The sequence below is a fragment of the Osmia lignaria genome, chromosome 11 (assembly GCF_051020975.1).
Source record: "Osmia lignaria lignaria isolate PbOS001 chromosome 11, iyOsmLign1, whole genome shotgun sequence".
Classification (NCBI taxonomy): domain Eukaryota; kingdom Metazoa; phylum Arthropoda; class Insecta; order Hymenoptera; family Megachilidae; genus Osmia; species Osmia lignaria.
In genome coordinates, this window is record NC_135042.1 from 5,688,165 (window position 1) to 5,702,517 (window position 14,353).

Below are 14,353 nucleotides of genomic sequence, written 5' to 3' on the forward strand. Positions count from 1 at the left end.
AAACGAACGGAGAACGTATTTCTTCAACATTTGACCCGTAACTCCACGAAAGTATCGTTGACGTTTCAACATCGTTTCCATTTATTCTCATTCTTCTTTCATTCCTCTCTTTGAACGACGCGAACAACGCAAAAATCATCTCCGCGGGCGTCCAGCGTTCAAAGAGGCTAAAAGGGATTCACAGGTGTGACCGTTCACGAGAAGGGACTCGCAGGCTTATTCGGTTTCCACCTCTTCGCTTTAGTACAAAGTGCACGCAAATTTTCTAAAGGGAAACGTTTTGTTCGCGTCGTTCGTTTCTGTCCTTCGTGTACTACTGGACGCAAGATATTAAAATACCTTTAAAACGTGACCATTTTTTTAATTCTGTTTCATTATCACCCTTAGGATATGCAAATTATTCGTTCGGTAAAAATTGAGGGTATTCACGATGAAAATGAAAGAAAATAAAAATTGTGGTTTTTGAAACGTGGATTTTATGGATCGAACTGTTGAATAATTTGACGATTTGCGAGGAAGAATTGGGTAACAGATGCGAAGGAAACGGTAAGAGCGGAGGAGTGAACATACGAGCTGATAAAAGAGGAAAGGAGCGGAGAACCGTTGGAACGGGCGTGCTCTGTTCGCGCATTGGTGCACCGGTGTGTACGATGTGTGCAAAGTCGCCATGTTGAATATCCCCACTTCCTTTACACGTGTCGTACACCTACACACGTGTTGGAAACGTGATACCGGTCGCGATATTATAGCGTTCGCTAAGGGTGAGAAATCGGCCTCTGCCATGGCTGCTACTACGAAATAACAGGGGTTGTTACCTACCCTTCCATACGAACAATTAATCTTTTTACAAGATGACTTTACTTCTTTTTTTTATTTCCAATAATTTCAGGGAATTTTCAAAGCTTCTGAAATAAGGTAGCTTGATAGGTGATTTTTGTGCTGTAAATATAAAATTAATACAGGGATAAATTAATTCTTTGAATTTTGCGGTTGGGCAATGCATCGTGTAACAATATCTTTGCTTTTACGAGGATAACGAAAAATTAGTACATATATTGATCTTTGAAAGTTTAATAGAAAGTTGTTCTTCTTCGTTGCTTTAGGATTATTCAAGTTGATGGGAAAGTAGTATGATATTCTTAGAGATTCATGAAAAATCAATCTGATCTCATTCTTGAACGTTAATTATTAATATTTCCGTAACGTTTTTGGAACATTCATCCGGTTACAATTATTTAGAGCAGTCACTAAAAACCGTTCTCGAATTCAAAGCCGAAGATCGATCGAATATTGAATCGGATTTCATTTCTACCGTAGTATTGTAATCAAACGAATATGAAACATGGTTTGAAACGAATACATTACATCGAGAAAGAAGGATATACTATCTTAATTATAGATCAGAAAGCATCAATGTACCAGTTTTAATATCTACCCCAGGCATCTCGAAACAAGATTTTGATTAAGCTGTTGAATTACTTCTCCTAACACATTAAACAAGACAAATGTACTAAGAAATGTGTATCTAATAAGAAAACAGAATCAGAGAAGTTCATTAAAATTACTAGTTGTGTTTCGTATCAAAACATTTCAATATCTTTTTTGCTGTATTTATTTTCACGTATGTAAAAAAGTGGAAGAATTTTAAGTGTTATCCTGCAAAGTGAATTTAATTTTGCAAATATGGATTATAAAGGATCTCAACTTGCAACTATGAATTTTTGCAAAAATATGAATTACAAGGAATCGCAGGATGCAAATTTGAACTTAAAAGTATATAATTCTACAACTGTAAATAACAAAGTACCTAAAAGGCCGACTCATTCGTGCAGAAATCACGGGCGTGTACCATGCGAAAAATAAACCTAATCGAAGCTGCATTTACACTGTAATCTGCGTGTCGACTTGGAAGAGAGGTAGCAATCATCAAAGCGAACATATTTTTTTCCTACCAGCCAGCTTAACGAACCAACGTTATAGTTTTTGCTATTTCAAGATTTCTGCCATCAAGAATGGCTACTTACATACGTGGCTAATTATCGTGGTCGGGAATCGATACGATAGAATTACACAGAACTTGGAAAAATCAATTTTCTAATTGCCGTTCGTGTAAAATCTCGGTCAGCCACGATTTCACCGTTAAAAGGATAATCAGCTAGAGGAAAAGTTCAGCTGGCGATAGTTTCAAAGGTATATCTCGAGGTCCTTCGAAGGATATCGTTTGCAAAGCCGAGTTACGTAAACTATCGTGTTCCATATGTTTTGAACGTGTAATTTCTCGTCACGTTTCGACACTGTTGCTGTCCCGAGTCCGGTCATTAGCGAGAAGGAACCTGCTCTAAGCACAGCCATTAAACGAGATACGTCAGTTAGAATCATGATGCCTAACGGGCCGGCTCGAAGAAAGTGTCATCGTACGCGTTTTGACACCTTAATTGCATCTGTGCAACTGCAATAGTGAATAGATCAAAGTGGAGCATCGGTGAAATCCTAAATCTTCAATGAAATTATTCAACGCGAAACCAGAGCAGTCCGATCAATCCTGAAGCGATCGTTTTTATAAAAATATAAATATTATATCTCGAGCACTTGACCTAACATCGCGGAAAATCAAGAAGAGAGAAGGAGAGAAATGATGAAAGAAGAGGATAAAAGAGCGGACACTTTGGTCTTTCTAGCGGGCCTACGGAGAAAAAGAAAGCCACTCCGAAGACGAACGAACGAGGAGAAAAAAGCTGCGAGTCGTCGCGAGTCGTCAGGGAGAGGGGAAGATATTGTCCGCCTGAGGCGGCTGTGGTGGGGGATGAAGTTTGAGAAGGAGAAGGGCTAGAGGGGTCCAGACGTATTAATTAAACGACTCATTTTCATCGCACGACAAAAACGTGAGTTTAACGCCCATCGCGGGCTAATGCGTTGCCCCTCTGCAACATGTAACGCGCGTCGAGGATTCGGAGCAGCGAGGCTGGGTTCCGACCAGCGAGTTTCTACCTCGTCCGAACCGTCCAATCGTGTCGAGGCTGGTGTACGCCTAGTGTCGCTGTTCCTACTGTACCGAGCCCGCCCATCCCTGGTCGATTTTAACCCCCTCCCTCTACCAAACCGTACGATTGCCAGTGGTGGGGATCAGAGGAGACTTGGAAAACCTCCCCACCACCATCGAAGCGCGCCTCGTTTAGCCTGTAATTTGCTCAAACACTAGCAAGCTCTCGTGCCAGGAACATCCGTCAGAGCCGCGGAGAGCTCTGCCTGTTGGAGGTTAACACGGTCTGGTCTCGACTCGGTATTTTCGGGGAACAGGCACGGCTAATTTGCTGCCGCGGGCAAACTCGATGGAGAGACGCGATCGTGAGATGCCAGTGCGCGTCGCGGATCGACTCGGTTGAACGGTTAACCGACTGGTTTCGTGATCCTCTTCAGTGGTGACAACCGGATGGTACAGGGATCATCGTGGACTGGATGATCCCTAAAGTGACTACAGAGAATTAACGATGATCAGCAGTGATCGTGGTGTTTGAGACTGAACAAAAGTTGAGAGTGTTCCATAGGTTACAAGATCGATTCCATTGGACGATGAACCTTGGTTCATAGTATTCGTCTAGACTAGTTGAAAGAAGACTGATCGAAGTGATCATAAATTCACAGGGACACTGTCCCAGGACTTTAGGAGTTTATCAGTGTTATCGAACAGTGAATTCAAAGTGTTCGCGAGGAGTAATCCGTGGTTCGAGCTTCGGCAGACAGACATTCTTGATCTGCTGAGAGAGCCGGAGCCGAGGTGGTTGCAGGGATGCGGCGTACCTGATTGCAGCAGCTCGCTCGGGGTTCGTACGTCTAGCAAAAGTGGGCTAACCATCGGCCAAGCGTACGATAATCGTACGATGATGCCGCTCGCGCCGACGCCAATTGTTCCGGTGCCCTCGAAGCCGAAGATCGGCTTCAGCATCGACTCGATCGTTGGCGGTGGTGGACAGGGTCGGGAGGACCGTCTGGACCGACTCGAACGTGTGGAGATCGAGAGGGACGATGGAAGTCCGATGGACGTTGTCGAAGGATCATCGTCGCCGCGTAGTCGTCGGGTCACCACGAGATCCCCGGGTGCTCATTCCGAGGGTTCCGACCGTCCAGTGTCTCGAAGTTCCTCCGTAGAATCGTACCCCAACTCGCGGCGAACGCCGTCTCACCCAGGTAGCCATCATCATCATCACGGGAATCATCACGGCCATCATCATCACTTGTCTACCGCGACGCACTTGGATTTCAGTCGGACAGCGGTGCATAGTCACAGCGGTGGTTCGACGCCCAACAACAGCCCTAGTCCTCCTCACAGGATACCTCACGGAGACTCTCCCGTCGGTTCTCATCCGCAACCACCGCCAGGAGTGGTCAGACCGAGTCCGAATTACCTTGCACCGCCGCCCGGTGCAGCTACCGCGGCTGCAGTCGCGGCGGAACAGTTGAAATCCTTATACGGACTGCCGGGACACGGTCCGAGTGGGCCTCAAACTGGACAAAACGAATATCACACGCAGCAGTTAGCTTTGGCTGCGAATTTAGCCGCGGCGCAGCATTTCCAAGCAGCGAACCTTGCCGTGGCCCTTCAAGCACACCATGGCGCGTCACCCCATGGCCCACCGCACGCACCTTATCCCCATGGCGGCGCACCCGGTGCACCGCATCCTCCGCCTCATCCTCATCAGCCACCCAGAGACAGCTACCCGCTCTATCCCTGGCTACTCTCCAGGCACGGAAGGATCTTTCCTCACAGATTTCCCGGAGGTACGTTCAAATTTTTGCCTGTCTTTCGAATGACGTTCAGTGACGTAACGATATGGATATGGAGGATAAGAAAAATGGTACCGATAAAAATTATTTTCATTGCAAAAGCAATTCAACGGACGTCAACAACAGAATTCTTGCTGTTGTTTAGTTTTTTGTTTAGCGGTTTGACCATTGGAAGCGTGGATTCTGAATTATTTCAAAATCACGTTCGACTTGGTATTTATCGTGTACGCGATATCGAAGAGGTTTTTTGCCGTCACGAAAAAAAAAAAAAAAGAGTTAATTTACGTGGCTAGATCGTAGTCGGTCGATTGTCTGTTTGCGCCACGAAGCTCACGCGATGTTTCACGACTTACTACTTGGACTATACAGTCTGGACAAACTGTAACGATCTTTGCTTTCCCCTACACTGATTTCTGGCTGTAGACTTTCGCTTCTATTACACAGATTATTTTAATATAAAGTAAGGGCTTTACAAAAATTCTTAATTATCTTAAGATTTAATTGAAAAGAAAATCGACCACCAATTATTACGTCTCGAATGTGTCCCCCTAGAAGAGAAGTTACGCAAAGATTTCGTAATCGTGATTTTGTAACGTTGTTGTTTTGTCCACACGGTGTGCCCTGTTATCTCGCCCACGAGTTTGAGCGAGAAGCAAAACAAGCCTCGGCCCTCGTCGCCGCGTAATTGATTCATACGTTCGTGATAACCGTGTCCCATCCAATTATGAATTATTCCACGATACGTCGAGTTATCGTAATCTCGAGATAGAGGTCCATCCAGTCATCGTTGACTCGAGTTCATCATCAATGAAACGGGATAGGAAGGATTAAACGAGAATGCTTTTTAATTAAAAAAGGAAGAAACGATTAATTAGATAATTCTTGAAATTTCATTTCATTTCATTTCTGTAACAATCCGATGAAGAGAGTTACAAAACAATTGCAAGGGAAAATAATATCTCAAGAAAACTCATAATTTTCATGAAACATGTATTTGTGTAACAGTTTGTCGGATATCGATTAGCGGTTGTTGATAAATGGCTTTTAACGCGAAGCAATTTTAATTAACGATGAAGTGCAAATAAGTGTGTATATATCGTGCAAATGAGAACGTCTCGAGATAAGCTCTCAATCGGCACGCTGTCAATTTCACGCGTTTACAAGGCGCGAAGGAAAGCGCGAGCATTTGAAATTTTACGGCTTGTCGCTTCGTTCATCCGGCAACGGTTGGTTAGTTTTATCTACGATCGGGAACGGATCGTAAATCATCAATCGTAACCCGTGTAACATCGTTCAACGTTAGAAATGAAATTTTGTTACGGAAGATTCTTGTTTATTTATTGAACGCTGGTTTACTATTTTCACGGATATCAAATGTGATATGTTACCGCAGAACCAGTATTCTCGTAACCGCTATTCCTATTGTCCCAATGACAGTCATTTATATTTGATTGCATTCCTGTGCCAATAATCAATCAAATTTAATTCAATAAATAAAAGAAATCTTAAATTAAATTTCAACTCTAAATTATACATCGATCGAACAAAAAAATCCTGCTCAACATCATCAGAGAAACTGTATCCACCATTAAAATATTCAATGGTTCGATGGAAGATTAATCGCTCAATCGAAAAATCTCCTGGCAGGATTTCTTGCTGGTGTCGATCGAATAGAACCAAGTACGAGCATCCGTGGGTTTCCCTTTTTCGTATTTTCAGTTGTTGGGTTAGGCGACGCTTCGATACCTAATCGGGTGGCAATCAGGCGTCATCGGGTTGGCTCGAAGTTACTTTACGAGGTCAGGTACGCGAGTAAAGGCGAAACGTCTCCGGTCCCGGTGGACAATTACCATAAATTTACCGCGATCGTCTCGTATACGACCACCCGGTAGAGAAACTAACCGGCTAACTAGTTGGTTCGTTGAAAAAAATCGTCGCCATGTTTGTTCCATGGATTCTGTGCACACCCTGCGATTTTTTTGCCACCGTTTCCTAGGGAGAGACTCGAACGAGAGACTCGTACCTTCGGAGATAAATTGTATCGGAGAACAGCGAAAGGGCAGAATCGGATATTTTCAGAAATATATGTAAAAATTCAGGAAGGTTTAAAATTTCTTGAAGGACATTATGGTATTTACAAACGGTACGCCATGGGCAATTTCGCGACTATGTGCCTTCGATTCGTTTCTTTTTACTCAATTTTGTCTCGTCAGAAACTAACTCGAGGCGCCGTTCGTGGAAACGATCCTTGTTCCAGGACGAGGAGTCGCGTTACCATCCGATTACTGTTATTTCTTCAGTATCCGAGGATAGGCTAGTATTTTCAACGTGGCTTCATGTAAAACCCAACCACTTATCTAATAGCTTTCCAATGGATAATGGATGCTGCGTATCGTTGGCAGAATTGCACGACAGTTCGTAGAATTTCCTTGATTTCCCTACTTGCATCCCCGAGGTGTAACTCGGTGTAACGAGGGAATTCATGGCTCGTTTCATTTTCAAATTATCAGCTTGATGTATGAGCTCTGTCAGGAGAGTAACGAGACTGATTTTAAACAGAAAATTGTTGAGTCAGTATTATATAAAAAAGAAAAGACATCCATGATATTATAATTAATAGTCCAATTATTTTTCAAAAGTCTCGATATTATTTCGAAAATTACCGCTCTTTACTCAGAAAATTATACGTAATTTCTTTACTTCTATCGATCTTGTCCATTTTTTTTTCTTTTCACCGACTAACTTCACCTTTCGTGAAACGAGAATTTACGTTACCGATCGGCTTCCGTTGCTCCCCAATTATCTGTCCAAACTGGACAACCTATCACTCTAAATGCAGAGGGGATAAAAAAAAATAAAAAGGAAGAAGTAGAACTCGAAGTTCGAGCACGATTTCAACTTAAACGAGGTTCACTAGGTAGGAAAGAGAATTGTCTCCTTGTTCCTCGAGCTAATTGAGCGTTTTGCGAGGCGATCGCGCAGAAAACTGTTCGCCGCGTGAGATTTCACGCTCGATGCGTGGTGCGAGCGAAAGGAAACCGAGGAAGGAGGTAACCTCTTATCTAGCAATTAGTCGGTATCGGTAATTACCATGGAGAACAGCTTCGAATCCTCCACCCTACTCTTTCGCGTAGACACTGTGCAACAAGGGAAATAAAACACGTGGAATGGGTTCGATAAGGAATTCTCCAGCCGTTTTCTGTAATCTATTCCAACGTGGCCTTTCCGACTTATAATGGTGCCAAGAGAACCTCTTTTTCTTTGCGACCTCTTCTTCCTTGTGTCTCAGTTGATCTTGTATGGTCAATTCACTTTCGACTTGCTTCTTGCCAACTGTCTCGTTAAAATGATTGAAAAAGGAATATTTTGTTTCTTCATTATTCTTCAGGCGATTGTTTCACGCTATTTCGTCAAATTGAATCGGCTATGAACGAAAGAGGCTGCCGGTTGAATTTACGCGGAAGCGGTAGATGAAACCGGATGGGTTTAGGCAGGAACGGTGCGGTAAAAAGCGTTGAATAGCAGACTTGATTAGTAATTATCACCGTATATTTATAGCTTGTCACCGTGATCGAAAATTAAGCTGATGCAAAAACAGATAAGCCGAAGCACAAAGGTTCGCGCAAGAGATAATTCCTCGAAGCCGTTCTGAGCAACAATTATTATTGCTGATTTATTTGATTATTAAAGAAGAAACACTAAGATTGTTAAATCGAGCAAAGGTTTATTATTTTCATCTAACTTTAAAGTATAAGGATCGTAACATTCTTTTGAAGAAGATTTTGTAAGGATGAACGATGGAGCTTGGTGATTACAATGACTGCAAGTGTCGATGATAGATCAATGATGATTATGAAAATCTAGATGCTTGAATTTATGGAAAATTTTTCTTATTTTTGAACAAGAAAAATTATTTTTGTTTTATTAATCTTGAAAGAGTGTAATATTGATTAATATGTAGGGAAGTTTGAAACAATTACGTGTACCAGGAATTACATACATATTATTATACTTATATTATCGAATTACAGTGATGAAACAATTTTTTCTTACCACTAGATAAACTAACGAATTATTTTTCGTGTTTAGAACAGTTAATTCGAGATTGTTGTTGTATCATTGCATCATTTAGATACAGTAATCTTCTGTTTTATTTGTTTCCGTTGAGTTTTACATATTACATGATGAAATTGAGCAAATAAATAGATCAAACAGGATATCGTTATATTTACGATGAAGAAGGTGGTTTCTGATAATAAAACGTTGGAGAAAACAGTGAGATTGATATTAATGGTAATTGCGGCAATTTAAAAGCGATTCGTTTAATGTTTTGCTTCTTTAATTCGATTAACTTTTTCCTGTCAGATGGAAAGTGTGTGCGTAACCCAAACGCAGCTGTTGCAACTTACAAACTGCTGATTCGCCGATATCATATTTCGTTGTTAACGTAAACTCCACCTTCTTTTCACTACTCTTGATTTCTTTAATTAACCAGGAATTTAGATTCCGCCTCACGTTCGAATATTAAATTTTTAATCGTTTATGATTCCGCTATATCGTTTACACTGTTTACATATTATTATGGTCCATTATATCGCTCTATAATTAACCTCATTTGAGGAAAGAAACATCGTCGAGATAGCTGAACCTTCAGATAATAAACTATTCGATAACGGAAGTTATACTTCAGTGATTTCTTTCAGACACGGGATTTCCTAATCGTCACGTTATCGACGACCAGTTGACGAGCAACGATTTTATTTTTCATTACGCTACATTATACCGTGTTATCTGTATTAATTAGAAGAGGCGACTTTCTGATAGGGTCGCTCTTGAAACAACAAAGATTCTCTGTCAATCTATTTCACAGCGAGTTAAAAATAAAAATTCTAATCTGCTTTTAAATTAGAATTAATAATTCATGGGAATGAATAGAGATAAAATATAAAGATAAAATAAAATGATATTTTATTGTTGAAATGAAATTAGAAACGTTTGATGATCCTCTGCAGAGGAGTAAACGTTGTTTTTCGAGTTGTAGATCTCTGACGAATTTATTGTTCAGTTAGTGCGTCGTTATGCGAGTTGGCACGAAGTGATTTTTTAATGACGTCTGCTACGGTGAACGAACAGTTGCAATACTAATTACCTCTAATACACGGTTGCGCAAATGGAATGGACGTGATAGCGAATCCCGTTGGCCTGCCGTCGACACTGTTTACGGGGAATTGATATTACGAAAGGGAATTGCCTTTGTAGTTAAGTCACGAGCAATTACCATTAGCTATTGTGAGTAATTACCCTTTTGTTAAGTGAAACTTGTAAACCGTGGAATGGCACGATGCAAGAACAGTTTTTATGATAAAACTGATTCGTTTGTTTGGTCATGCAAATTTATATCGTGGAAGAATAATTTCTTGGAAACTAACGTGGAAAATGAAAGAGAAATTAGAAAATCGGTTGACGCGAATGATTACTATAATCAAATGAGAAACTTAGAAAAATGGTAATTCAAAAAATTCGAGGCTCTTTTCAAAAGTTTTTTTTATTTCAATAAAAACTGTACACGCGTCTGATTGGCCGAAAACTCGAGGCACAATGCCGTATTAATCAGCATTATTAAAGAGGCGTTTACCCTCGTGACGTTCTCTCCGTGGGGTGTCCGCCATTGACAATGACATTCGGTAGCCTCCCCAATCATTTTTTCATTTTTTTTTTTTCCTCAACAACATCATCGATCGTAGGGTTCCTCGTGTCTTCTCTCCCCTCGGTGGCTGCTTTTTTTTCTGTTAACAACGATTTTCGAACGAGTCTCTGTCGCCGATCTCTGCACACCGACAATGGCGCGTCGATCTCCATTTTTTTATTTCTCTCTCGTTGCTCGTTCGCTTCTTTGTGAATCGGACTGACATCTTTATTGAGCGACTCGTCACGCTCGATCGCTGTTCCCGATCGTCGTTCCACCGATCGAACCACGATCCACCGTGCAAATTGAACAATCGGATCATCCGATTTCTTTCCGTCCGCGGATCTCCTCTTCCCTTTGCCGTTGTTTGTTCGAGCATCAACGCTATTGGAATAAACGATTGTAGAGACGTCGGTTGACGAGCCTGTCTCTTATACATAATCAATAGATCGTAATAGTAAATCCTCGGATTTAATTTGCCATTCGGAAAAATAATAGGCTTGTAATTTTCCTTAAGCACGTCCGAGTATAAAATAACGCTGAAATGAAATTGAAAATTTAATTGCATCTTAAAGATACAGAGTTCAATCGAGGAGTCACTTTAGTAGGTCGATCGGCTAGTAGTTTCGTATGCGTGTTCATTAGAAAATCGGGATCTTGTTGGATTTTCCATCGAAAGAGCGTCGTTTCAATCGCACCACGGACGATTAATCCGAGCTACTCGCAGCACGATTGAAATGGTAATTTTCTGCAGCACGGTTTCTCGCCGGTTTACACGCGTTTAAAGGTTTCAATAGCGTCGGTCGTGAGTTAACCGATACCGTGGCTCGTTCTTTCTGCCTCCGTGTCCGTTCGTGCGTTTCCTTCAGCACCGGTCGCGATTGTTGTCGCGAATTTACATAATTACGAACGCGGCCGGTAATATACGGCGTCCGATTTGCATACTTAATTCCGTAATTGGCGCTTCTTAATTGTTTAGCCGACTGCGTAATTCAAGCGATCCCTGTCTCGCTCGATATTTTTGCCGAGGATGAATTCGTGCGGTAAAAATTTTCGAAAATAGAAGGAGATTCGCAGTAATAAAGTTATTTGAGCGTATCGCGGGTCAAGTTGAGGCAGGGAGTTCATCCAGGCGTTAGACGAACAATTAAAAACGCATTAGCGGGACGGGTGGACGGCATAGACGGCGGTTTCGTGTCGCTGGAGAAACGTGGATATAATTTCATCCACGTTCGCTATTTTGCTCTTATTTTTCAGTAATTTCGAGTCGCTCTGGGCGGCTCGAGTTGCGCGCGCGGGCAACCTTCGCGTAATTACAGGCCGTCTAGCTCCTTTCGTCTTTTCCTTGCTTTGCTCTGCGACCACCTTCTGCGTCTTCTTTGGCTGGGGCGCCCGTGGGCGACGTCTAGGAAGCACCTAGAGTTTCTCTAACGACGCGCTCCAAAGGGCGAGGGGATGGAAATGATATGACCGAAAGGGCGAGAGAGAGAGTGGATTTCGAGGTTGAAAAGAAAGTCAGAGATTGTAGAAATTGAACAGAGAAAAGTATCATCGTTAGGCAAATAAAAAATAATAAATATAGTTGAATGCAATTTTAAAAGAAATCAGGGGATGTTTCTATCATGAAGATCCTAAACAAATTCAGATTAATTTTGTTGAGAAATAGTAATAAAAAGAGAAAGCGAATGAACTAATAAAATAATTATAGAATAAGAAATTTTATCGTTGAAATTCAGTTCGAAGGATAGGGGAGTGTAAACGGTAAGGATCAGGGAACAAGGAGAAAGTGAAAAAAAGCAATATAGCATAGAATAGAAAAAAGGAATGGAAGAACTAAGTGAAAGCTAAATGGAATTAATAACAGGAAGTGTATCGAATGAAAAATTCATAAAAAGAATGAAAGATGACGTGTTGCAGCGATTATATAGTATGAAAGTCAAAGTGTCGGACCTGAATAGCCCGTAATATAGAATCATTTTATACTTATAATACTTCAAATTTTGTATTCGAGTAATATCTACATGATGGAGTAGCTTGTAATTATCCTGTAAGGGGGTCATGACATCGCGTTTGAATGAAGTTGAAGTGCAATTTTCTTATAACTTGAACTGTCGAAGGAACTTTGCGACGGACAGCTTCATGTGCTCGTGCACTACCCTTGTATAACTTCAATAATCCACAATGCATTCTGAATTGGTCAACCGCCAAATCATTGATTTTCTTTGTATAATTCTTGTATTTTTTTTTATTTAATTTTTAAAGTTGTAAAATTTTTAATTGTAAATTTACCACCCTTGAAATAATAATTTTGCAATTAAAATATAGTGGGTTGATTTCGTTCACTAATGAGTTATTGAAATCTTATTTCTCAGTACGTCTCAAATGTCACCCACTTATGAACGACTTCTAGTTAAAAGCATCAGCTTATCTATATTAATTGACCGTGTAAAAAGTCGATATTTGTCATGCAACAACGACGTTAACGATCCCTCAGATAATATCGAACGACGTCTGCAATTATTAACAGATTAATGAATCACGTTTACGAAGCTTTCGTGATCAAAACCGAACGTGTACGTACACTTGTATCGGGTTTCTCTCGATCGGTGTACGTTAATTAATAAGATACCAAGAAATCTTTTTACACGTTTATACTAATTACGAAGTAATTAGAATGCAAATGAAATTTGCATAACGTTTATTCAGACACGACACTAAGTATCATTTATCGTTGAGAAAGTAATTAAAATTGAGGAAAACACGATCGATGATTAGATCGAAGCTTCGATGCATTGTCATGCAAAGGATGCTGAATAAATATCTTGAAATGTTAATCAGATCTTTTGTGTCTTTAATTGATGGGTCGAAGATATTTACAAAGAATCAGCGTGGAATGATGAAGGAAACGCGATCGGTAATTAAATCGAAGCCTCGATCGATGCATTGTCATGCAAAGACTCTAGGTAAAACGCTTGAAATGTTAACTGGGTCTTTAAGCCGCACGCACGATCCTCGAGAAGGTCGGCAAGAGGGCCGATTTAATGGCCACATCACGTATGTATGTACGCGCAAGCTTAAATAAGATGCGTTTCCACGTGCGAGCGTTCTTACGATTACGGCTTAACGCGTAACTTACATCCTTGATGGAAGGAACATGCTGCCTTGGCTTCTTGTAAACAAATACCACTATCACATCATAATCATCAACAGCATCAATGATAACATTAATAACAATTATTAATAATCCAAGGTAGCAAATGGAAATTTTTTAAATTGCAACAAAAGAAAATTTGATATTAGCGAGGGTGAAAATTGGAAATTTGATTCAGATCAAACGTTGGCGGAGAGAGTTAACGGGTCGAGAATCGAGCGATTTATCGTCCCGAGCTTTCCGGGCAAAGTATTCCGGGCCGACTTCCGGCAGACGTAGGTATCGGTCGATCGACATGACTCTTTCGAGGCGGGAATACTCAATTACCCGAACGGACTTCTAGGTAGCCGAGCTCGTGCAGCTGGTTCATTTTAGCCTTTTTTTTTTTTATTTTCTTCAAGACTTATGCATAGCCGGCTCTTATGAGCGAATCAGGCATGCGTGTCGTTCTTTACCCCTGCGACGACAGCCACCGCGATGATGCCGTTTAAAAATTAATTAGTGCCTAATGAATTATCACCGAACATCGGGTTATCTCCTTCCATCTGGTAAAACATTGTCCGCTTGAATTGGACGAGTTTGCTGTATGATTTATACTCTTCTCTTAATTATTCATGATTTTCTACAACCCCTTCGTTTTCTTGTATTTGGGGCAGATGGATGAGATAGATATTGGAGGAATTGAAATAGAAATTGAAAAGAATTTAATTTTTTATTTTCTAATTTTCAAAAAG

The 14,353-nt window shown here is 40.9% G+C and overlaps 1 protein-coding gene across 2 annotated transcripts in view; it reads left to right on the plus strand.

Moving 5' to 3' along the window:
* Positions 1-1,683: 1,683 nt before the first annotated feature.
* The window catches only part of LOC117604067 (uncharacterized), a 101,799-nt gene continuing 89,129 nt past the window's right edge, over positions 1,684-14,353 (plus strand). For both annotated transcript variants that reach the window (XR_013063018.1, XM_034323754.2), the window contains exon 1: positions 1,684-4,776. Coding sequence is in view for 1 of the 2 variants with exons in the window: in XM_034323754.2 (XP_034179645.2) it covers positions 3,879-4,776 (898 nt within the window). In the remaining variant the exon portion in view is untranslated. The remainder of the gene's footprint in view (positions 4,777-14,353) is intronic.